The sequence below is a fragment of the Anabas testudineus genome, chromosome 8 (genome assembly GCF_900324465.2).
Source record: "Anabas testudineus chromosome 8, fAnaTes1.2, whole genome shotgun sequence".
Lineage (NCBI taxonomy): Eukaryota > Metazoa > Chordata > Actinopteri > Anabantiformes > Anabantidae > Anabas > Anabas testudineus.
In genome coordinates this window covers 6,284,481-6,310,802 of record NC_046617.1, presented here as the reverse complement: position 1 = coordinate 6,310,802, position 26,322 = coordinate 6,284,481, and the positions used below count along the sequence as shown (strand labels likewise).

At 40.5% G+C, this 26,322-nt stretch overlaps 1 protein-coding gene across 4 annotated transcripts in view; it reads left to right on the top strand.

Moving 5' to 3' along the window:
• LOC113158293 (protein shisa-6) overlaps nt 1–26,322 on the top strand; it is a 53,189-nt gene that overhangs the window by 8,534 nt on the left and 18,333 nt on the right. For 2 of the 4 annotated variants that reach the window (XM_026354096.1, XM_026354087.1), the window contains exons 3-4: nt 1,254–1,349; nt 1,788–1,856. The exons of 1 other annotated variant lie outside the window; for it this stretch is intronic. In XM_026354096.1, the coding sequence (XP_026209881.1) occupies nt 1,254–1,349; nt 1,788–1,856 (165 nt within the window). The remainder of the gene's footprint in view (nt 1–1,253; nt 1,350–1,787; nt 1,857–26,322) is intronic. One more of the 4 variants, XM_026354106.1, reaches the window with a different exon arrangement.

Below are 26,322 nucleotides of genomic sequence, written 5' to 3'. Positions count from 1 at the left end.
ACTGTCTGTACTGCCACATGGGAGCAGTTCGTATTACAGTCAGCATCTCCAGCGACTTGATTTCAGTTCTAAGTTGCTGTCATACAGATGCAGTATAGTCCATAAACTGTGTACATACTGTTTGTACACTAAGCTTCTAAAAAATCAATACAGGGAGATTCCTTTATTGATATTTAGAAATGTATTTAAAGGTCCCAAATTAACAGCAATGGTTAATTACTGACTGTGTCAGTAATCAGTTTGTAGTCATCCTCTAAGTTTGATAAAGACAAACAAATGAGCTGTGGAGCTAAAACTTCAGTGTCAAACTTCAGCGGTGTAATGCAGACCAGGCCTAATGGTCCCAGGTGTTACTTCTCATTATGACAATTTGAAATGCTGTTCGATCTCAGCTTCCTGAGGCCCAAAGGTCTGAGTGATGTTATTGACTTTGAAATGGTTCCTTGGAGAAAGAAGCATTTAACTATTCACTAGTTAGAAAGTGAGCAAGAGAGAAAATAAGAAGACGACTTGATAAACCAACTCTAAAGATTTGGGATTTTTATTCAGTCTTTTTTTTTGACACTGTGTTGTTTTATTTCCTTTTAATACTCATCTGTGATTGACTGGACAGTTCAACATTGTAAGGTTGCAGGTATCTTGTCTCGCTCCTTTGCATTCATGCAAGCTGCACTCTCAATCACAGCAGTGGTTCGGAACAGACTTAACGGCAACCTGATACAAATTGCACTGTGGAGCGGTCTTTTAACGTCAGGGAAATTGAAAATGGTTTATACCTGAGATTTACTGCAGCTACAGTATGTGCTAATGTATGGAGAGGTAACCAATCAGTAGTTTGCACAAGGGTTTTGCAAAATTACAATCAAACATTTAGCAACAATAACAAAGTGCAGTCACAGATCCTTTCTGTGGAGAATGCAATTGCAACCCGATTATGTTTTCTGTTAACATAATGATGATATGTTAACACTTAACTTAAGTGAGTCCCAAATATGTTGATGCTTAACATATGAATTAAATGCCCAAATGAATGAAATGCAAGCTTATTTCTGCAAAACATCTGCATCAAAATATCTACAACGTGCTGTTTTCACAACATAATCACACAATTTATGAGACAAGTGACAAAATGCTGAATAGAGGTACATGACAAAAGAAGCTAGGATGCTAGAAGCTACTATCTCATGGAAACAAAAGCTTTCTGCTGTATTTATTGAAAATCTCACAGTATTTTGCACACTTTGTCTCACCAGGACACTACGGTAAAGAAAACATGCGCAGCGGAGGCCAAGACATGCACAACTTCATCTCCTCTGGGTTTGTGACACTTGGTCGCGGCCACTTGAAAGGTAAAGTCTTACTTCAATGTACATTCTTCACTTAACAGTAGCATAAAAATCTAGTTTGGACAAATAATAACCGCAAAGCCACTGTGCCGTGCTGACACCAGGACTGTACGGGTTTGAAAAGAAGTGAACGCGTCTGTGAGTTTTGCTCCAGCTCAGTGGATATTGGACATTACAATACATAATGGCTTGAAGTGACATCTTGCACTGTCCACATACACACTTTGGAAAAGAAGAAACACATTTGTTATCTATGATTAAATCCACGCTTCCAATGACAAAGTAACACTTCCACACTTGGTAGGCAGCCTGTGTGAATGCAGCATGGCACAGTAGTAGATCACCCCGCTATTGTCTTCCTTTTGGAGTTCTGATAAATCCGAAGCGGTGTTGGAGTGAAAATGAGCTGTAAACAAGAGGCCCGTTGTTATGTTTTTACAGCGCAGCATTCCATAGATGAATCGGGGCAGATGTCCTGGCAGGGCGATCTGGACCTCCCCATCTCCTACGGTACGTTCTCCAATTGTTCCTGATCCCGGCCGGAGAAAAAAAAAAGCCACACAACCTGCTTTCTGCTCAAACCTGATAAGGAAAAGTAGCTCACACTTCACACACAAGGACCGGTGGTGCCCTTGGCTTATAATCACAGCACAGTCAGTGGGTGCCAGAGTGCCAGAGTTGTAATATTTAATTTATTTCGTACAGTAGGCGGTTTTGTGAGCCAAAATAATATTTTGGCCTGGTGGTTGTTGAATGAATGTGATGGTCTGCAATCAAGGTTTATTCAGCTGACGTCTCTGGACGGGTGTGGTTAATATTAACAGGGTCAGTCTGACCAGCTCATTAATAGTTTAAGGTGTCTGCAAGGTAAATGACAGTGTGATTCAGATACTCAACGGGAAGCATTTGTTCTGATTCAGAGTGTCTATCTGAATCTTGCTTGTTTATTCATTTATGGCGGCTTTGCTCTGCAGTTATCATCAGTCACAGAATTAGTAATGTGGTGACGGCTTTTTTTTTCCTTGATGATTCATTTTCTGGTGAGCCAAGCTGATGGTGTTGTAATGTTTACCGCAAGATTCTGCTGTAGATGTTTCAGATCGACATATTGAATCGAAACCCAGATTCCCATTTTTGTACCCTCAGATACAACCTTATAATGAGATGTTTATTAAATGGTGAATGTAAACTATTACATGATGCATTAGAATGAACAGGTGTGGCCTTGTTGGTTTTGTTCAGTTTGACGTTTTGCAGTGGAAATCAGTTTGCTATCACAAAATACGTGGGGTGATACTGGAAAGGTAGAAGAATGTTCAGGTTTTATTTGACTTGCTTCATGTTGTTCTGTACACACACATTTCAATATCTGTAAACTTGAGAAGACACAAACAGACATCTCCATATAAGCCATTGTCCTGACATAGTTACTCGTTTGAGGTGTTTTTATGTTTCATATCTCTTAATCTAAATATCCCTAAGTTAAGTCGCAGAGACACCTGGTCACCAGGTCATGGAGTTGCTGGTTATAGTGACTCAAATGACTGAAGAAAACATAGTTAAAACATCTGTTTTCCCTGTACTGAGCACGCCAACTGATTAAACACAATCTTTTCTTGGATCTAACAAACTACTTGCAGCAATTAAAAGGAAAATCATTCCAATTACCAGCAAAGATAACACATCAACAAAAATGCCATTGATGTGATTTTTCTTCCTCTTGCACTTTTGACACAGCACCTGGCTGTTAAATACTAAACAGGTTTTCGAAGGCCTATTGTCGGCTTTCATGACCTGGGTGAACTGCGGATGACTCACTTTGAAGAAAGACTAATATTTTAAATGTCGTCTGAGGCAGCGACCCTCTGCTGACTGTACCTGTCCCCCCCCCCCCCCCCTCGCCGCACCTGATAGGCAACACGATTCAGAAGCCTGATGGCGGTAACTGTCACTTCAAAGCGGAGGTCCTGTCAGCCTCTGTCGTACACGTCTTAGTTTAACAGCTGGCTGTCGGCAGGCTCTCTGCATCACCCCCCCCCCCCCCCCCCCCTCCCCTCACCTCCTGTGAGGAGGAAGCAGACTGACAGATGTTGCGCACCGTGTCACTGCTGTCTGCATCCTGTCCTTGCTCCTGCACTGCTGTACAAACATCTTGAATATCACTTCTGTACAATATCTACAGCAGAACTGTCTGCACAGGTCGTCTGATTCACCAGCCCCTTACTGACTTTATGTGAAGACACGTACTGTCGGTGAGTTCAGTTTTCAGATACTTGTACAAATGAAAATTCATTTTGAGGGAAATATAATATCTACACTTCAGACTTGACATTTATACATAAGAACTTTTCTTCTTCCACATTTTGAAAGCGGTCCTCCTTCCTGTGCCCAGGAATTGGATTGAGCAGTAACTGGAGCTACCAGATTCAGGCACTTTGGATTTCCTGTCTGAACCCAGCATGGAAATAATCGCTGCCTTCCTATAGACAAAACATGCTCAAACTCAGCAGTGTGTAACATGTCATTGTTAGCATGGGTGCGTTGAAGTGAAAGAATCAGTGCAAACAGTAGAGATCTGAACGTACGTCAGGGCTAACAACAAAGTTCATCAATATTCATGCATCTGCAGCATAAAGCGACTCTCCAAGGCTTGTGTGGATCCACAGAGGCGCACAAGTGCCTCCGTGTACCTGCTCAAGGGTTTGGCCCATGTGCTAAAGTGACTGTGTGAGGCCACTGTCAAGGCTACAAGAGAAGAATTTATGGCCGATGTCAGTGAGTGCCGGGCGAGAATTCGGTGCTCACTGGCCCCTTCTGTTCGTCTATTCCCTCGTGATGGGTTGTCTGGCGACGAGGTCATTTGACAGCTCCGGACAACAGCGAGTTTTGATGGAAGGTAAACAGCTGTCACAAGGTAGATATTCAAACGGAATGAGGTTCCCAAACCAGACAGCCAGAATGAGAAACGTAATTTGACGTGTCAATGCCTGTGTGTAGCTTGGTCTGAAGTAAATGGCTGAAATATGTATGATCCTTTATTTGTGTTCAAAGGATTTGCCAGTCTAAACCAAATGTGTTATGAAGTTAGTGAACTAAAATCTTGAAACGTTCATATCATCAATGAGCACTTTTTTTAAAGGTCATTTCTTATGATAAATACGTTGTTTCCTCATAAATTTGTTAAAACAGCTGTTATTCGTTGATGTCTAGTTTTAGTGGCCGTATAATTGTTGCTCCAGTGAGTACGTATGACTCCAAAGTCACGCACAGTATTTGGGATTGTCTTAACTCTGGTCTCTCTGCATCCAACCAATCTATTCCCCCTACTGTATGTTTTCCTTTAGAGGAGCGACTACTGATATTTTTTGTAGAGTTGTGACTTTATTCCCTTCGTAATATTTTAGTCTGTAAAATGGAAAGAAAAACTGTCCTCAGTGGGAAAACAACTGTGCCAGTAATACAGAAAAGAACACCTATGTTTATTGCAACATCATCCACTTACTGGAAATTTTCTCTCCGAGCTTTCAGCAACATCCCCTGGGCTTTGAGTCTTATATAGCTAAGAGCTATGAAAAATTTGGGACATTTTCCACTAAAAAGACTTTGCACTAAGACATTTATGTGATGTCTATCAGCTACAAAGTATGTATGGGCGAGATGGTTACAGCACCACTAAAGGTCTGCGAGACAGCAGAGTCGACATGTTTTGCTTGCGAAACTGCTTAAACAATTAATCCATTATCTGAAAAGCCTGGAGAATGGTGTTTTAATTGTTTCTGCAGATTTTTACAAAACCATCACAACCTCCAGCACGTCTGAGGTTAAATAATCCCACTGTGTGCATTTAGCAAACATTTCCCAGATAGCTTGTGTACAAACACTTCCCTCGTCTCTGGGACTTATTCATTTGTCTCCTTGCCTTCTCCGCCTGTGGCATCCACTGATGTGCATCCTGCTTAATTACTTTTTCATGAGTTGTTCCCAGTTTCTGTCCTAAGGGAACAGGTTTCCCCCCTTATCCCAATCCACTTAAGGTGACCTTGTGTTATTGGGACGCACTGCTGCAGCACTCCCACCCCTCTGCACTGTAATCCCTCCAGGCCTACAATGTGTCTCTGCATGGGCATGTGTACAGCTGTGTGGCTGAGTGCGAGTGCGAATGAGGAAGGTAGAGTGTGCCAAGTAGGTATCACTTGCCCCGTTTGCCTCCATTACCGAGACTTTATATTTCACTGCCTTTAAAGCTGCTGCTAGTGTCTCTGAACTCAAGCCCACGGTAACTGAAAACCTTGAGCTTCACCATCATCAATCAATAGATTGTGTAAGGTAACGTCATCAGCACCCTGCAAACTCACGCTTACCAACCTGACTATAATTCTATATATCGATTCAAGGAGATCAAACAGCGTTGAATCTGCTGCAAAGTGAAATCTACTTTTAAGTTTCTCACTTGCTTGAGGACTAGATACTATTTTTTGCAGCTTCAATTTGTGATAAAATGCAGTCCACAAGAAAAATGTATTAACTTCTGTATTTTCATAGTTGTTGAGTTGTTCTAGTTGAGACATAAATGAGTTGGTGTTACTTGCTCATAAAAGGAAGCATAAAAATGATGCATAAAAATGCATAGCACTAGTGTAAAAAGTTAACATACATGAACTAATTCATACAAATGTGAGTGAATATTATCTGTTTTGAAAGAAGACAGGCTCATGGAGGGAAGAGATGAAACTGATGTCTACACATACTATCTGCAGAATGACACCAGATACATCAAGCACAGCAGTCTGAACTTGGCTGTACTCTCTCACCAAATACATTTAATGTTACTGAGTCTATGTTTTTCAACTGTGTTAGTGCATCAAGTTGTTTGGTTCACTGTTTATTGAAGAGAGATGCTACAGCTAGACCCGCTAGTGAATTTACAGCAAGAGCTGCGTCACAGCCGTCAGTCAAATATTCTCAGGATTCATGTGTATGCTGAGAGATTTTGCACCTAAATGATGAGGTGCAAGTGTAAGTGTTTTATGCCAACAAAGGTGATAGGGTCTAAGGGCGTGATTTTTGGCACTGTGGATGGACATAGGTAATTAAACGTTCACGTCGGAGACCAGAATTTACAGCCCATCAAGGGACTCTGCAATTCACGGTTGTCACTTTAACCCCAATGTCTACATTGTGCTCCAATATCCAAATATTTGTTTGGCGCCATGTCTTTCACCTGATCTTAACCTTGCTTGCAACCTGTTAGAACCTATTAAAACTTAAGTAAACAAGCCCTAAAATGGTCCACAGCCACTAACACTCTATATTATGTCTGAGACAAAGTTAGTTTCCACAACCTCACCAACGAAAATGGCAGAGATGGGATGTGTACTGAAACATGGACACAGTCAAAAATGCAGCTTTAAGTCTTGTGATGATCAAAGTCTTCAGTAGGTTCGAGATTCAGACAAGGCATCAGAAAGAACGAAACAGCATTGAAAGCTTCACCCCCGCAGCTTCCCGTCACCAAGTTGTGAACTTTCCATCCTGGTGATTTGCGTGACAGTGGAAACCCAGTCGCATCTCATGCTGGTTCAGATATGAACCCGGACTCATGCAAATCTTGTAAAGGTGGCTACGTTCACTACAAGGCACTACTCTGAACTGGCAGATGTAACTCGCAGTTCTCTTTCTTTGCAGTAAGTAGGAGAAACAGAAAGGACAGAGTGGAACATTTCTGAAGTTGTTTGATATTAAGAGAAGAGTTTGTAAGTCATTGAGAAAGCTGGATTTAGTCACATTTGAACTAAAATACTGTTCACTCAGCTTGAGAGGAGAAGCTAAATTACATTAACAGATAACATTAGACATTGTTACAGTTCCTGTTCTATAGAGAGCATCTAATCGTAGTTCTCATTTTCAGAGGCATTGTATATTTACTTTTAGTCTTGCTATGGTCATGAAAAATAGGTTGTCAACAGACACTGGTGGTAACAAGGTTAAATTAGCCACTTTTTTGCTTTTAGTGCTACCACAGTAAAATGAATGTATATTTATTCCAAACAGTACTTGGTCTATTTGCATATAAACTTAATGGAAACACATTTTCATAATTTTAAAATAACCTATTAAGTTGGCAGCATTACCCCCACATAGGAATTTTGTCAGGAACAGCTTTTCCACTATGAATAATGTTTCCAGTAAAAGAAGTGAGGACCGCATCTAGTGAATAAATGCATTCATTTGCATTTATTTGACAGAGTGAATGAATGAAAAAGGCCACAATCAATCACAATGAGTGCAGGGTTGAATTTGGCCACAAGGTCATGTTTGTGTGAGGCGAAACACCAATAATGTTTAAGAATATTTTCCTCATGGGCAATGTATACGTACGGTTGCAGTCCATGTACAAATAGCTATTATGAAGTTGTTAGTTATTCTGCATTAACAGATGAAAGATGCAACACTAACAGTAAAATGACAAATACACGCACACGCAGTCCTGACCGTATGATCACATTTGTCTTCCTTTCCCTGACATTAATGACAGTATTCCAGACATAGTCCTGAAAGAGGATGTGGTAGCACACTCGTGATATACGTAATAAATAATTCTCATAGCAGTCAAACTGTAAACAGTTCATCACATTAATGCGTGCTGCAGTTTGTAGTGTGGTAATGCGCTGTAATGAACAGCGTGATGCCCTGTTACTAAATTTCCAAAGGCATCTGTGTTGCTCTTGGTTGATCATGCACATCCATATGGGTTAGGGTTACAAGAATATAAGAATAACAGAATATGAATGCATATGAATTATGATGTAATCCTCCTGAATCCTCCTTAATATTATCCTGTCTCTCCATCTTTTACCTTGTGAAGTCACTGGTTAAACACAAAGCGGCGTTCAGGTTTGATACAATTTGCGCTTCATGTACACTAGTCAGAGGTAGATGTTTTTGCTCATGTGGAACCTATTTGATCTGTAAAAATAATAATAATAATAAAGCCTTATAAACCCAGAGCCTTCCCCCTGTTGCTGGGCAGCTTTCAGTCAGCTGTGATTGGTCTTTATCGGGTCATTTTAAGTCAGCACAGAGTTTGCAAAAGTGGTAATTTCCGCTTCTTTCTCAATAAGCATGATTCGGAACAGCAGGGAGACAGTCCTCTCACAGTGCACAGATCTGCGACTGCCAAATGCACAATATGAATTGATTCCTCTCCTTATCTCGCCTGTCCATTAAATAGGAGGCTAATGAACCTGATTAGGTTGGTTAGATGAAACTCACACTCCGAGAATCCCACAAGCCTTTCTACCACATGGCCGAGAGCGAATACTGTGATTCATACATCTCATCCTGACACACACACACACACACACACACACACAGATAGCCTCTTAGCACCTCTTCTGATCCAGCCGCTCCTCATGCATTATGTAGTGCGTGTTTGTACACTGAAATTACATCTGAAGGACTGACCAGATGGAACCTGTGCTATCTCACCTTAAAGCACCACTTACCTTCACGAGAGATTCCTTATCTTAAATTGGAAAAGTATACTGTAGTGTCCTTTCTTCCATTTTCATATCAACGCAGCAAATCAGTCTGTATATATTTGTGGTAGCTGCTTCAGAATATTTTGAAATATTCTTACATATTATTATTGTAACTATTATTGTATGTTATTTAGTCCTCTTTGTGGGTCAAGATTGAACAAAACTGGATCCTGTAACTTAGCATAAAGCAGTCTGACAGACTCCTGTGAACCCCATGCCTCCAGTTAGTATCACAGAGTGTTTAAAAGTTGTTGTATCTAAGTCAAAGTTAAAATAACTTGGAGTATCTTGGATATGTCAAAACTTCCCCAGAGGCACATATGGGCTTGTGACTAATAAATGTATCTTTACACTATGTGCAACAATCTTAAAATGCCCTATTGAAGCCACAGTGGCACCCATGTTCAGTGAATAAACCTGATACTGTATGTTAATGGACCAACCGACCGCATGAGGAGTCCGATAAACATTAGTTCACCTGCTCAGCCACAGTTCACACAGCAAACCTGTGGACGAATCAAGCACCGCTTTCATATCCTTCCCTCTGAAGGCCGAGGGCTGTGCCACCATGAAATGCTATTAGCAGCATAACAAAGTTGTGAATTGAATGTGGCAGCAATGAGAAAGCACTATGACATGTGAAATCCTGTTAGGATGCAGATTAGCGTTATCTGCGTTGCACCTGTCAATATCTATTATGAGTGGAGGGCAAGGACATCGTAGAGCTGGACATGGAAATGCTTCTGTCAGCACTGTGGCCACAACCGAATACCAATACTTTAAAGAGGACAGCTTGTATTGGCATGCAACGAATTAGCTGTGATACAGTAGGAAGGCCAGCCCGAGGCAGCACGGTTTTTATCATGCAGGAAGTATTCTCGCTTTACAATGAGAATGGATTGAACGCAGCAGAAAGCTGCCAGAACGATAGAATAATTAAAGTAAAAAAAAGCTGACAGCCAAGGACGAAAAAAAAAAAAAATCTGTGTGGTGGGAAGAGACTCGGTGGTAATGGTCATGTTGTGAAGGACAAGTTCCTCATTTGGAAAACAAATAGGAGTCTATTTCTGTATACTCACACATACATCCTGAAATTTTACAGATAGATATAAGTTTAAAATCAGATCTAAGAACATATTTCTACGCAAGAAAAGAAATATCAAGTTTAAAAAGCAATTTACAGCTTATTTTAGTTTGTACCCCCCTCCCCGATTTACAAACTGACAAAGAGTGGTGTGTCTATTACTGAGCCGCATACCTGCACTCTGTCAGCTGGTTGCTGTATTGTAATGGAGGACTGAAAGGATATCGCCTCATACAAGTGAGGTCATGTGTCCTGAAGTGGATAGATTTGGAGATCAAAGGTCAAACTGTGACCTCACATCTGTCTTATTATTATGAATGTGATATGTCAGGACAACTATGAGTGAATTTCCTTATGTATGATACAAACATCCACCCGAGCTTGTGGATGAACTGATTAAAAGTCTTGACTTGCTGGCGGTGACGAAGTAAGCTGACATTTAAGAGGTTTTTATCAGACGCTGAAAAAGATTACGTTGTGTTACAGTGTGTAAATACACAAAAAGAGACAATCTAATCTGGAGTGTCCAAATCTACAATCAGAATACAGCCACACCCATCACACAAAGGACAGTAAAATCACAGTGAGCTCATCAGAGAGAAGAAAAAAAAAAAAACCTGACGTACAAACAAATCAGCACCCAGTTGGGAAGAGATGAGGTTTTTGTTCCACAGCAACCCTCCCACTCTCTCCCACTCCTCTCCATACAGCTCTGCTGCTGCTGCTGCTCGAGTGTCAAATTGCGAGCAGCGGCAAGCTCTCACTCCGGGTACAAATGGCTGGTAATTGTATGCAAAACGGCATCAGAAATTACAACTGCAAGTTATCTGCAGGTTGACGACACTGCCGGAGTCTTCTCTTCTGAATGCTTCATTAGTCAGTGCCTCTGAATGTGTTCTGTGACTGTGAGAAGCCGAGCCGCCCACCGGTTTCCTGTGACCCTTTTGGGCAAACCTGTATACTGCTTCAGTGATGCATCCTACACACGCCAGGCTTCATTCATAAATCCAGCGATTTAGAAAAAAAAACAAAGATGTGAAGATTCTGCATGACTACAGCCTCAAACTGTGCTGGTGAGATCAGGGAATGCAGGTTTGCTGCTGAACACCGTCCCTTGTGTATTGAGAAGCGACCAGCCTGCAGCGCCCCGCGTGACAGAGCAGCACAAAGAGATTAAGAGAAAAAAGAAAAGACAACTAATATGGAGGCAGAGTTAACTCTAAGGTTTGAAGGCTCCAACAGGGGCCTTTTCGCGTATAATGTGAATCATCTATCAAAGATGTTTCAACAAGCTGTGTGGCCACTTCTCTTTGGCGCTCATTAAGAGTCGACTCCAGCTGGGTACCTGCAGGAATGCATGATGGTTCATTATAATATTTACCCGTTTTGCTGTCATTTATCATTGGATATAATGCGGTTTGCAGAGCACCCTCAGCAATAGGTATTATTAAAACTGCAGACTGCTGAGCTCGGTGCGCAGCCCACAGCGGCTCTCTTACTTCACATCAAAAAAAAAAAAGGTCCTGGACTGAACCAGTTTCTTCTAGGTTTCCTGCAGGTGATCCAGTTCCACCCCCACAGTCTAAATACATGTAGGTTAGATAAATTTGACTCTATGCTAACATAGGCCATACGGTCCCACTACAGTGACAATGGAGAAAGATGGATGGGTAGTAAGGGTACGCAAAGCAGAAGTGGAACCAGGTCACCCTTGAAACAAAGTCAATGTCAAGTTGAAAGTTTGCAGGAAAAAGGTCACAAGACATTTTTAACACTATGTTGGTTCATTTTAGGCAGGGAAGGTTGCTCTCATGGTTAATATAGGTAAAACCTCCACTGTGTAATTCCAGGAGTCTGGAAACTCTGTATTTTTAATAACCAAACAAAGAGAGAATAATGCTTAGACACTAGTATCTGTCATAAGTAGTTCTGGTCCTTCAGCTGTCTAAGTGTAGTCTAGGTAAATATAGTGGAGAGATGGGTGTAATATTTCTGAGTGGTCTGTGTGTCCTGGAAACAACAACAACATACATGTCACCTAACTATGACCAACAGGCATATTGCTGCAAGAGTGCTATTACAGAGAGGGTTCGGAAAGTAAATGCTTTATATTTACTAGATTCACATTCAGTTTTATGACTGCGTGCTATGATTGTTTTATGATAGAACCCAAAGAATTTACAGAAAGATGTCTATGCTTCATACACGGTGCTTTCCAATAGAATTGAAATGGAAAAGGCTAATTCATTGGTTTTTGCTGCACACTGGGTTTATTGTTGGCTTCGCCTCTTAAGTTGATTTTCAGGGCCTTTTACTGCAGTTTCCTTCAGTAGATGTTTTTTTTTTTCACCAACATTTTCCACCATGTTGACTTCCACTTATTTCTTTCCGATGAAATTTGTTTGCTTTTGATCAGGAGCAGATCCTCTCCCGTCCACTTTGGCCTTTACTTTGGTAGAGATTTTGTTCACTTTTGTGGTTCATCTTGCTGTACTATAGCAAAAGAAAGGCTAGTCAGAGAGTGACTTCACCACTTTTGCTGTATCAGAAGACACAGTTTGTTTTGCAAAAATAAAAAAGTCGATAGAAAACTGTTGTTAGACTCTAGCATGAAGAACAAGTAAGTCAAAGGTATGTGTTGCTCTGCGCTGTTATTTATTTGCACTTGAAGCTTCAGTACATCCAACTGCTCTAATAATTAATCCAAAGACTTTTCATCAGCTGCATTTTCTGATAAACCCAAAACATTTCTGTTGAATGAGATGGAAAAGAGATCTCTTTATGGAGCAGTAATGATGCATGCGGTCGTGTCATCTTCCCTTATCGCTGTGATGTGAGCTTTAATATGCTGCAGAGCCGTGGCCCTATCAGATGAGATGTGGCTTCGGGCGAGTGGAGCCTTCATGGGTGGAGGGGATGGAGACAAGGAGAAGGAGGAGGGGCTGAGCAGCTGCAGCTCTTGGTGCATCATATTCTTCCCATTTCTCTCTAGTTCCAGACAACAGGCCGCGGTGAAATGACTGTGGGTGCCGCCAACTGTGAAATTAATTGAACTTGTGATCCGAGGGGTAGAAACCAGCTTCCGGCCGGAGGAGGCAAGTGTGCATCCGTGCTTACATTAGCCCATGACAAAGGAACAGCCAAGCCCAGAGGCGCTGACTTGATCTGTGGTCAGTTTCCTCGACAAGATGTCTCCGGACGTGGCCGAGCTTCACTTGACTTGTGTGACATTGTAGCATAGTGTGTGGGACATGCTGTCACGCTGCGGGCTCTTGTTAGAGGCATTATTTTGGAGAGCCATCGGATTTGTTCACAGATCCATCACGTCAAGCTGATGCTGAGTGTGTAGATCATTAATCAGTGTTCATGACATGTTTCCTGGCCACAGGTTTAAACCAGTAAGCCCAGCACAGTGCTTGAAAAGATAGTCCTGCTTATTAATTATTATTATTATTATATATTTTTTTGTTTGCCTGATCCTGCAGTAAAACGATTAAGACCAAGCCTTAAAGTTGTCAAAGGAGGCAGGTTTATTTGGACTAATTTCATAAACACCATCAAAACTACTCCAAACCATTTTCAGACTTTTCTAATGAGACACAGGGAAAAGTCGGGAAAAGTCATCTGAAGCAAATGCTATCACGAGAAACGTTTGTTTCGTGACACATAAGAGCCACATAAAGGAGAAAGTTTGTGTGTGTGTGTGTGTATGTGTGTGTGTAAAAAGTTGTGGAACAGTTTTTTTATGAGCAGCCTGAGGTCACAGCTCAGGCTTAGTGTGCTCGCTAATGAGGACCAACACAGGTGGAAGAAATAGATCTCATTTCATTTAGTTCAGGAGTCCAGAGTAAAAAAAAAACACAAACATGTTTTAAACCTGGCTTCAACTGTTAAAACTCGATTTATTTGCTCCTAATAGTGATAATTGCCAAATAGGTAAAACCAATCAAGGCAAATATGAAAGACATGCAGATCAAGGGCAACATGTGTCTTTATGATTCAAACTGTTGTCGTCCACAAGTCTGATGAAATGTAATCAATAGAGAGTAAATTAACCAATTATATTTCTCAAATTTTCCTTTTGGTGTCCGACCAAAGGCAGAGCTGAACAGACCGAGGGCTCACAGAGTGAAGAGAGTAGGCCATCTCTGTCAGTGCTCTGCTTTAAGCACTTTGTGTCCCTGAAGTATCCCAGCTCTGCGGTCCCCAGCCCTGTGGATCCAATGCAATCTGCGCTACCCCACATTAGATAGCTCTCCTTCAGCTCTCATCCAGGTCACATTGCACTGCAGAGTGCAGCAAAAGAGTCTCCAAGACTGGAGGTGGAGGAGAAACTGTATAAGCGCCTGTTGGTCACGTTTGTTGAATCATGAAGCGAATAGATCCAAATAGATCCGAAACAACCAGTGTATCTGTAAGGAGGTCATCTTTAGGACAATCCAAATATATAGTGTATCTTGCAAATTAGATACAGGTTTTATATGATGTTCACCTGTGATATGAGGGTTGTGAAGATGCTCCTCTGATTATTTTATTTTAGAATAAAATATTGTCTGCAAACCCCTTTTTTAATGGAATCTTTAAATGTTATTCATCCTGTTAAGTAGAGTATCCTGTGCATGAAATCGATCATATTTTGATATGATGAATATCTGTACATTACAATATAAGATACTTATAAGTAAAGCCTTATGTCACATGCAACCAAGTGTAGCATTGTGTTCATGGCAGCGAGTATAATGACAGAGAGTGAAAATAATGTCCAATCAAGTCTTGAGCTCCTAAGGTCAAATCAAGTTGTGTCCATTCAAGATAAAGTCAGATCAGTTTTCAGTCCCCAGTCCTGTGTTTATGTGCAAGTCCGCATGGAAAAGGTCATGTCTCGAGTCCTTAACAGCAAATGTATAGTAACGTCCTACTGAGTCAGGTCCAGAGTATCTGAGACGAGTCAAGTTAACTCACAATACATTTGTCTTTTTCATCCTAGCAGAAGATTAAAATGTAAGAATCTTACAATTGTGCTTTCAAAAGTCTTTAACATGTGTTTTTTAATACATATCTTATGCTTAATGTACAAATGTAGAAGCTGTGAGCATCCTGCTTGCTGCTTCTTTTGTTACATTGCTTCCCAGATCAAAACTTGAATAACTTAATTTGAAGGCATTAGGGAGATGAAGTCTCTAGTAAGCCAATCTCAGATCAATCAGGATCAACATAAATGTCAAGATTACAGGAGTCCAGGTCAAAATATTAACAACTGTTAATACAGAAGTACATAAGATACGCTTTAGTTGTCTTGTAAAGAAAAACAGTTTCAGTTTTCACAGTAATGAAACGTAATCATTGTTGCATAAAGAAATTAATAAAGAAATTATAGAAGTTATGTTAAAAGCAACAAATGGGATTGGGTAAATCCAATAATAGCTGCTGCACTGATAAAACACTGACGATTCAGAAAGTGTGAATTTCCGTTTTAAATTGATCCTGCTATTTCAATTTAGCTGCGATGAAAAACAAAAAAAACTAGACAACATGTCGCTGTTCAAAGAAGCACCTTGGCATGACATTCATTCATTTACAGAAATCAAGTTATAGTAATATTTAATTAGAAGTCTTTGAATCTGCCATTCTGATATCGTGACCTCCAAGAAATGATCTGTCTTTGTTACATGGCTGCTTGGCTTAATCAATTAGACGTGTAAGCCTTTAAGCTCATTCCTCTCGATATCTGTGATGTGCATAATAATGAGCCCATTACTGAAGATGCGGCATAGGTTTAGCGAGATTGGGTGGATGCAAAACACAACACGCTTATATCGTTTGTAATTTCTCCTTGAGAGGGACTGGAGAGAGAAGGAAACGAATGGTGAGAGGAGACTGGGAGACTGCGACGGAGAAACCAGACACTGTGAGAAATTGAAACCAGTCTGACTCATTCCAGGCTTGAACACACAGCCAGCCATACGTGGCATCTGTACTATCGGCCAATAGTTGCCTGCAAGGTGTAAGAAAAGTCACTTTTTCAAAGACATGTCCTCCCTCTACATATAAAATGTGTCAGCCACTATGTTCTGACAAAGCCAGCTGCCAACAGAAAAAGAAAAATGACCTTTTTCAAGAGAGGAAGAGGCCTTGGCTGTTTTTTCTCTGCTGTCAACGTTTCAGTGTAAGGTTTTGCTGTTAAAGGACAATCTCCCTGTTTTTTTGTGTGTTTTTATTTGATAATTGGATGGTGCTATGGACTGAACAGAGCCTTGAACGCAGCGCAGAGTGGTGTGTGCATGTGTGTGTGTGTGTTGGAAGCCAAATCATGTTTTCTTTATTTTTCTCATGCCAGTTGAAAAACTGTTTCCCAGTTTGGGTTTAGTTCTAGATTTAAGTGCTGTTTCAAACTAGATTAAGTTAAATACCCTTTTGTGATAAACAAGTCCTTCATTGTGTACAGTACTACAATGAACTAATGAACTAATGCTACTTCCTGCAGGAAGATTAGAGTGGCTGTAAGATTAGGAACATGTTTAAATTCAGATAAATGCATCTTTCTGTGGTGACACATGGATTATTTATTTGTACTCCTCCCATTTCACCCAATTCTGGGCTTTCTGTGATCTACGTCAGCTTTTGTGAGCAGCCTCAGGGCCAGTGCAGTGTGCAGACAGTCCCACTAACGAGGACCAGCCGAGGTGTTTTAAGATTAATCACGGTTAAATTGGTTCAGAACTCCCTTTATTTGTACAACCCGAAGCCACATTTCGCTCCCACAGGGGTTTACTACAAAGTATGGCACCTTCTAACATGCGTGATGGAGTCAAACGTGGCAAACAAAGGAAAGGTGAGAGGTGAACTCCTGCAATAGGTGTTACAAGAGTATCAGAAATTAAAAGGGACGCAGAGTAATAGTAGGATAATGCATGTGCACTGAAGTGAACAAACTATTTCCACAATGTCACAATAGCTTATACGTGCACATGTTCACAATTTAAATGGGAAATTCCTGTTTAGATATGTGGCACATCTTGCAAACCCTTTGTTTTAACCAGCCTTTAGGAAAACCCCCTCACATAACAAATATTGGCTAAGGCAGTCGTGCTGTTTGCTGAGGCACAACACAAAGCACGCCGGCTATTAAAAGTGCAACGGGAACTTGTATGCATGAAATGTCCTCCTTCAAAATGCATCTGACACTATTTGTGCGTTTCATTTGTGCAAAAACTAATTTTAGATCTGACTGCAGCGTAAACAGGCAGAGCTTAACTCCTGACAAGCTGTGTCAATACAGGATTTAAACACAGACATTTAGAAATCTCATTCAACAACGTGACACGCACAGTAACGACATGAGCCGTTAAAACTCGAATTTATCCCTGCAGTTTTCCGTGTAAAACCATCCACAGCCTTCATGAAATCGCTGGAGCTGACGACTAATTCTGCACTCTGAGCTGAAGCACATATGCTGAGCAGTTCAATTCATTACACTTAATATTCATGCGGTTTTAGCCACAAACAAACTCTTCACGTTTCCTCATAAGCTCTCAGTCATTTTGGGTCATTTACCCCTCCGCGTTACGACATGCCACATGTTGTAAGTCTGCAAAATGGAGAATATTTATAGGGACTTGATGTGGCATGAAGGACTGTTTGTGTTTTCAGGATACACGCAGAAGCTGAAGTGTAATCTCAGTGGCCTCTGGTCACGGAGGGGCAGCAGCACACGTTAACACCCGTCCTTAAAGCACATCTAGTTTTCCCACTGAAATCGTTTGGGAGCTGCCACTCCACGAGGCAGCAATAACTCGTCCTCGGAGACCTTTAATCAACAGGAGATTGATCCGAGAGCAGTTTGGCCTAAAATCTGAGGGGATGTTTGGCACCAGATTCATCGTTGTTTATTGGATGGAACGTTCAGTTAAAAGGCCAGACTGGGACTGGGACAGCGAGTGAAGGTGATTTTGGTGCATTTCTTTTATCATTCGTTGAGGTGAGGAGATGAAGAACTGAATTTAGTGTCAGTTTGGCCACTCATGCCCATCACCGCTTACATATAGTGTTGGTGTGGTGTGCTTTTTTTTTTAAGGGGAAAGAGCATCAAACCACGAGCAAATTTCTTTTTTTAGTCAAAAACGACACACCACTGAGACCTGTGGTTTAAAAAATTAAAATCAACAGCTCACGGGTCTGACCACTGTGCTCAGATGATGTTTCCTGTCTGTGTCACCATCAGGGATTCTCACTGGCTCGAAAAAACGATTTCTTAATGTGATTTGTAGAAATGATTATTTCCATCTGCTTTTTCTGCTGCAGCCTGACTGTGTGAATGCAGGTGAACACTGTGTTTACTTTAGCTATTAAAGATTTCTCTGTCACAAACAGGTGAATACTGGAGAGGTCAGCAGGTGAAGTTCAAATGAGTAATTGAATCCAAAGTTTTTTGCTCCACACCACTCATTAAATCATCACAGTATTGGCTACGGCTTGATATTTGACATGTTAAATGCATCTCTCCAAATTAAAATGACCTATTAAGGATTTCATAAACATCCTTTTTGATGCGTGACTTGTGTGACTTAATCCTTATGCACATTACTGCAGAAGATGTACAGTAGTCCTTTTGTATGAGGCGTTTTTGTCATGGAGAGAAATGCAATTAGCCACGCAGTCAGCAGGCATCTTAAAAGAAAAGTCGCATTTTTGATGAGTTCATTAGATTTCTAGGGAATTTGGTGGAGACAGCCCTTCAGCAAACACGCAGCTTAACAAAACAAAACTGTCACAGTTGTTGGAATATGTTTACAGAGGGATTAGACCAGGCTAGCTGAGCCCCACCTGTTGTTAAGGATCGTTCACAACACTTTTTCCCAGGTTGCAGAGGTCAGTAAGAAGTGCGGTGCTGTTTGAACACCGCGTGTTGCTGCTGTTCATTCATACAGTAGATTGTTTACACGTGGCAGTCATGCTCTTGTGCAATGAAAAGGGATGGCGATTATCTCCTAACTGATCTAAAAGTGGCATTATTTCTATACTCAGCAGCTATTGTGGCAATTATCATGTCACGCGGAGAGAGAAAAGGGTTAAGAACACAGACAGGCAGCACAAGAAAATGAAATTCACTCTAAGAGGTGGCATATTTAACACTTGACCCCATTATGGAGAGTGAGCACAGAGGTGTGTCTCTGCTTTACTGGCCTTTGCACTGACAATGTTCATTTTAGAAAATGACATGATCTTTGGTTGGCATTCGTGGCCTACTTTCTGCTGTGATATCCACACTGTCAAGTTCAGACACTGAATTAATAACTTGCATACTTATTATATCGCTACACCCTGGTTCTCTACTTTCTCTTTTTTATTAAGTTTAAATTCTTTTTTCCCTTAAGTCTTATGTTCTTTCAAAGATTATTTCCAAATGTAGCCATAACTCCAGGGTCTTGTTCAAAACCCTTCACTAATAATCTAGTTGTATACAGTGAGAATGCATAAAACTGAAACAACCATTTTGAAACAGGTTTGCAGCAACAAAGAAATGTGCAGGTAATAAAACTACGAAACCCAGTGACCTGCAGTAAACCTGGAGACCCTTTATCTTTGGGAAACTGGGTCATTGGGTTGCTTTGCCCAGTTGGTAAACCAGTTTTGGTTTTGTGACTCTAGCTTTAAAATGCTAGGAAACGGTTGTGACTTTGTAGATTAACTTGCATTTTAACTACATTAACTGAGGTTTTCATGTAGTATACGCAGTTAAAACATCTAATATTTAAAGTTACTATAACAAATACTTATTTACACAATAAAAAAATCCCCTACAACAACAGACAAATATTATGTTTGAATGTGTGCAACAAAAAAGTGCGGAAAACAAATTGTTAAAAGATTAAAATGCTTCTTTAAACCTTATGAGAAATATTGGCATGCTGTATGAACTTCAAGGTAACTACCATGGCAACATGCCATTTTTTTGCAAATGGGGTGGACTGTGTGACTGGGAGGGACGCTCAGTTATGATGTGCCCACATGATGTGATGTTGACATAAGCTTCATTTGGTGTGCGTGCTAATGTCCAGCCCGGGATGCAGACGATGAGCAGCCTAGCAGCGCTATCCCTGGATAAGCCTTCAGTTGAGAGCGGCTGTCAGATTCTCAGAAAGCGTGAAGGTTTCAGGAGTTTAAAAACCAAACCGGGGAGGTGACGACTCTTCCCTTAACACTGCAGGGAGAAATAAATGCTTTATGGTCCAATGGCTTCAGGTTGTTTGTGGCTGGATTTATCTGGTCAGTGGGAACAAAATCAATGCATACAGTGTGACTTGCTGAGCAAGCTGTTGTTCTCCAAGGAGAGTCTAGATGGCTGAAAGGGTTTAGTTTGTGAAAAATATTCTCATTACCTCAGGGTTAGAGTGGCATTAAATGATATTGAATCTTATATACATTTCATTAGACCCAACCCTAAGTTTTGTTTCACAAACTCATGATAAATGATCAAAAAAACAGCCCATACTTGTCATCATTGCTGCTAATTGGATTTGCTTTCCAGTTCAAACTGTCTGCCCCCCCAATAACCAAAGTAAATGTGACCTTTTTGACATATGTTACTTATCTAGGAATAGCATATTGTGAACAAATGACACACTGGAGGATCCAAATTTTTCCAAATATGTCAGAATGATGACAAATGATGAGATTAGAGTGCTGTTTTTATTTTTTTTTACGATAATGATGCATTCTTGCTCTCCATAGGGAAATTGATGTTGGAAAGCTGCACATATGTAATGATGCTACTACAGGGTTTTGATCTTGTTCAAGGACATCTTAACATGTGCCCGGAAGGGACTGAGAGTCTAACAGCTGTCCCTTGGGTTCACAGATGACTGCACTACCAACTGAGCAACTGTTTCACTACTTCAGTTTGCCTAAATTACTATTTAAAAGATAAAATCTTTCTTTAAAGACCTGCAATGGTACAGTATTAACAGTTTGATTTAAGTGATTGACGTGGCCTAAAGGCTGAAAGGGACGTCTCTTTACTCATAGAACTAGGGTTACTATGTAACTACATGCACACAAATTGACAGGAAATTTTAAAAAGAAAATCAAGACCTTATTTATTGAAAGCGGAGGTAATAGATTTAACACTATCCTTTGTTTTCCATTGGTTGAATAAGACAGTGGTTTAGCAACAATTCAGTTACTGGGCCAGAACAATTCCATTTCAGGTCTCCAATTAGTTCAATTGGTTCCATGTTAAGCTCAGTCACCAGAGACAACCAGCACAAATAGAAAAGGAGGTGATTTTGTCTTTAATATTTGGGTCAGTCCTGCCTTCTGTCTCATCTCTGAAAATGAAACTTTTCTGTTCCATTTCACTAGTAGTAAAAAGTCATTTTCGACATAAAAAGCATCTTTTTGTGGTATTATTGCCTCACCCGTTGTACTCTTATTCTTCTCTTCCAAAACTACTCTGATTGTTTTTTACAATGTGATGCAGACAGTAGATTATCAAGGTGAAGTGATAGTGCTGCATTTTTTAATGTAGACCATTACCTGGGCTTATAGAAGCCACCGAGACTTTCATGACTCACATTAGATTAGACCAGGCTTCTTTCATTGTTCCCCAGGGCCACATTCATCTTGTGGCAGTCACAAAATATTGACTGTAATGGTGACAAATGTGGTCTGCATAGTACAACACTTTACGGGTTATATTGTGCTTTCCTGTGTAAGGCCAGTTCATTACTGGAATTCATTATATGTGCAGCACCGACTGGGTAATGCTGCAAGAATTGAAAGAGACCAATTTACTTTTAACAACATGCAAGGCTCCCCTAATCCCTCGCTACAGACCTCATCAGTGAAACGGATGGTTGTGAATATAGAGCCCATGAATCTTTAAGCACCACAGCTCACTTTGGTTGTTTTGTTTGGTTGTACAGTAGAAGTTGCATCGCTTGTGCTGCTAAGTTAATCCCTCTCTGGCTCTGTTCTGTACATGCTCACTCATCTGGGTCATCGTGCAGCAGGTGAGGCGATAACTTCCATTCCTGATTCCAGGCCCTCACCACTCCTTTTTATTATGAGAACCCCCAGTTAGGATACCGTGGTGTTGTGTTTTATGTAACTTGTGTCCTGCCTGTGCAGACAGGTTCGCCAAACAGTGTGCTACACCCCAGGCCTCATGTACTGCCCTAGTTAAAGGGGTATTTTAAGACTTCCCACACGGGTTCATTTGCCCTCATCTCCTTCTCAAGTTCAGCCTTTTCCCTTCTGAAAGATCCTTTAGTCTCAGACCAGAGGAAGGAGCCCAAGACAATTGTTATACCATCATGTTGCTTCAGTGACACCAGCCCTAGATGTAAATGCATCAATTTTCTTGTGCACTGTACTCCTGTCCTCCAGTGACAAATGGGTCTTCTCCTTACGTGTACTGTAAATGTTCCATATGCACATTTTTATCCATCTCCCCTAACAGCAGCTAGACAACTAAAACTGCATCATTAGGTTTTGGAGAAAGCGTGTAGCAACAGTCAAAAAGTATTTGGTTAAGTTTGGTAAGTATTCCAGTTGGTTAAAAGAAAGTTAGAAAGACTGTTAGAAATGGGATGCTTGATCCAACAGTGACCTAGTGGGATGTGTTCTTATAGTAGAACCAGCTTTCAGATTTACAAAAGCTTACCTTACCTTACTTTACCTTTTGATTCTGAGAGACAACACGAGTTATTTGCATGATCAGCTCAGTGTACTGTCATAAGAAAACTGTTAAAGGATTCTTGCTTCATAGTTAAGGAAACTTGAAGACACTGAAGATTGTTTGCTCAAAACAAAAACCAAAACAGTTTTTGCCTGACTAAAGCGGTTTTCAGATATGCTGTAAAAGTGTTAGGGTCCAACTGATTGACAATTGGGTAACCCTAACTCAATCAGATGGACCAGACATTAAATAGACTGGACTTTACCAGCTCTCTAGTACACAGTGTACATTCTGCAAACATTGGCATGCTCGATCTAGACGCTAGTCCTCACCTAAATAAGTAATTCTGGTGGGTAAGAACGTGCCTGAAACAGATACTCTGCTGTTGTGTGTTGTGTGTGTGTGAAAGGCCAACACACAGTGTCTGGAATATATATATATATATATATATATATATATATATATATGGATCAGTTTGATGAATCTCAATTATTGTTGCACAGGATCTGGTTCAACATGATCAAACATGTGGTTAAGAGTCAATTTCATTTAAAGACTTCACAATAAAACATTAAAAAGAATTTGTATAAACAGGGAAATTATGAAACAAGGGAAAAGACCAAAATAAATAGAATGAATAAAAGTCACACAGTTGCTAATGAAATGCGTGATTTATTACATTTGACAAACATAACTGCAGTTGCTAGTGGCAAGATTATGGAAAGTCAAACTAGCCCCAAAGCCACCATAGTGCCCCAGACAGATCCTTGAAGAAAAACAAGCATAGGTGAAGTGAAATATATAGGTTAATTCATCATGCATCTGGGAATGCATCAAATAAATCTGTTTTATTGTTATTAGGCACATTACAGTATGTGATTAAAGTTATGTTTAAAGACATTATGACCCAATAGCTTTTCGACCATGCACTGAGATACATCCAATTTTATGGATGTGACCCAGCAGTGGCACACAGTTATTTTATTTTTTTCACTTATCACCATTTTTATCTTTTGATGTGCTTCAGATGAATGCAATTTCAGTAATGTTCCACTCAAACATCACTGAAGTCATTTTAATGGCTTTTGCTCGCCTTTTGCAGAAATTTAATTAGCAGCATATTATTTGAAACCATCTTTCCCGCTGGGCTGTGTTATTTGTGCCTCTCTCTATGACCTGACGTAACAACTACTGCTCCCTCCTCAGACTATCCTCTTTTATACTCCGGTCTTTGTTCTCGCAATACTGAAGACGAATTATGAATTATGAATTATTTGTGCTCAATTCTTTTAATCTGCTCAGATGATAACACAGCAGGTTTATAACCTGTGTCATGTCATTAGTAGAGAAGGTGAATGCTGGTTCATGAAGGAGGCTCATAACTTCACATAGTCCTGATCAGCAGTTCTGGGAAATTTATAATTAAAATAAAATCTCCTCCATCCTCTAATGTTTGAAGAGGTTCAAGCCTAAAGATTTGCCATCGAGATATTTTAAAAATTAATCTGTGATCTTTATCAAGGCAAACATCTGATGTTAAACCATTTGCGCTACAACCAGATGGAAATAGCTGACCAATGTTGAAGAATGAATTAACCACTTGTTGTAGATCAGAAATCCTGAAATCTAGCATATACAAGCAGAGACAATAAATCATATCGTACTCTGTGAACTAATGTCAGGGTTCTAGGTCATCCTAGAGATGTTGAGATACAGCTTAGATCAGCTTAACCATCTGCATGTTAATAATTTGCCATTTATGCACTGTGAACATGCCTTTAGTTGTCCAAACCATGGAAAATAAGCCCCAAACCAAATTAGACAAAATGGATACTGTTGATAGTGCTGTTTATGTGTTTACCTTTATGACTAAACTAAGCATCCTACTGCTCACTCAAAATATTTCCATTTATCATATAGAGCATATAAAAATGCTGGTTTATCAAAGTTTATAAACTTCCATAAATTAAGCATACAACCAATTAAGTTCACTAATTTCCATCAGATAAATAGACCCGCTCTCATCCTCAGCTAGTCTCTGACATCTTCAAAAGGCATCACGCTTCCTCATCAGGAGTAACAGCCGACACAAACAGGAGGCTGAATCACTACATGGATTCCAGTCAGGCAGTACCCATTTGGATTTCATCTCCAAGAAGTCGTAACCCCTGAGAACCTGCTGACAGATGTTTCTGGCACCCAAAATGAACAGAAACAGCGAGGGGGGGGACGGGGGATGAAGGCTTGTTAGTGCATCACTCTGTCTTGTGAGATATGTGTGTGGATGTTGTTTGTATCCGTAGTTTGGTGTGTTTGGTGTTTAGTTTTTATCCGGTAGGTCCTCAAAGTGCAATTTCCTGTTTTTTTGTTTTTTTTTAATACAAAGTGCTGTCAGTGGGATCGGCACAGTGCATTAGCTACAGGCATAAGCCCTTTTTGCAGCAAACTCAGAGACTCTTTGCCCCAGTTAATGTGATCTCCTTTCAGAATGAATAATGTACAGTATTTTAGGTTCAAGTTAAAAGCACACACACACAAACGCAAAGTAAAGCAGTTTCTTCATGTGTCTAATTAAGAAGTGAGATGTCTTTGGTTAGGGAGGCTAGAACAAGTGTGAGACATGAAAGCAAAGATGAGAATGTGACTGGTGGAGGCTCTTTGACAGAAGGAGTCTGCAGACGGAAGACACGAGCCGGGAATTTTATTTACTCTACCATGTGAGACACTGGAAGGCACAATGAGGCCTCAAACAAATCCATCGATACAAGTGCTGCTCGATTTCTCTTTGCTTTTTTGTGACTTTAGTGAAAGTGTAAGGCCTTTGTGATCCCCCTCTTGACTGCTTGACTGCTATCTACACAAAGTGCATTTGTTGACAGGGGCAAATAGACAAAAAGAGACTTCACTGCTCGCTCTGAATGTTTTAGTGTATAATCTGTATAGAGGGAAAAAGACACAGTCTGCAGTGCTTCATCTAAATTTGGGGGAACTGAGTCATCGCACAGTAACTTGCAAAACACCATAATGTCATTAAAACGTTACGTGCAGTGTCCTCAAATGTTCCAGGTGGCCGTACTGTTTCAGCGTCAACAGCTTCATTTGGAAAATACGACACAGCTTTTGATGGAGTCATTTCCAGTCCTCGCCATGCAGAAGCCAGCACCTAATCTTTTAAGACAGATTCATGGCTTCGCTCTGTCTTGCTGTTCCTCGTCCTCACCTCTTTGATGTTGCCTGTGTCAGGAAATGTCTCACATCCCTTGGAGAGTTGCATCCATCTGCTACTCTCACCTGTATTTCTCATTCCCTTTGTTTGGCAGTGTGGGATTTCTTCACCTGTGCATGTAACAGACCACCTATTCTGCCCTTATCTGTTCACTGACCTCTCCTTTTGTACCGACCAGACTGCTCTTCAAAAGCTCTGACACAAAGCCCAACAATCACTTCACTGATTCATACACATTCATTCTCTTTCATCTCCAACCTCTCATCTGCTCCTTATCGCCCCTTGTTTCCTTCGCTTCTTATCTATATCTCAACCTTTTTCATTCAGCCTTTCAGAATTTTCTTGATTTGGTAAGGAGTCAGGAATGTCCCAGAAACATTTTCTCACATGTATTCTTTGAAATAATTTTTTTTTTTTCCTCTGTTGTGATAATCTGATTTCATGTC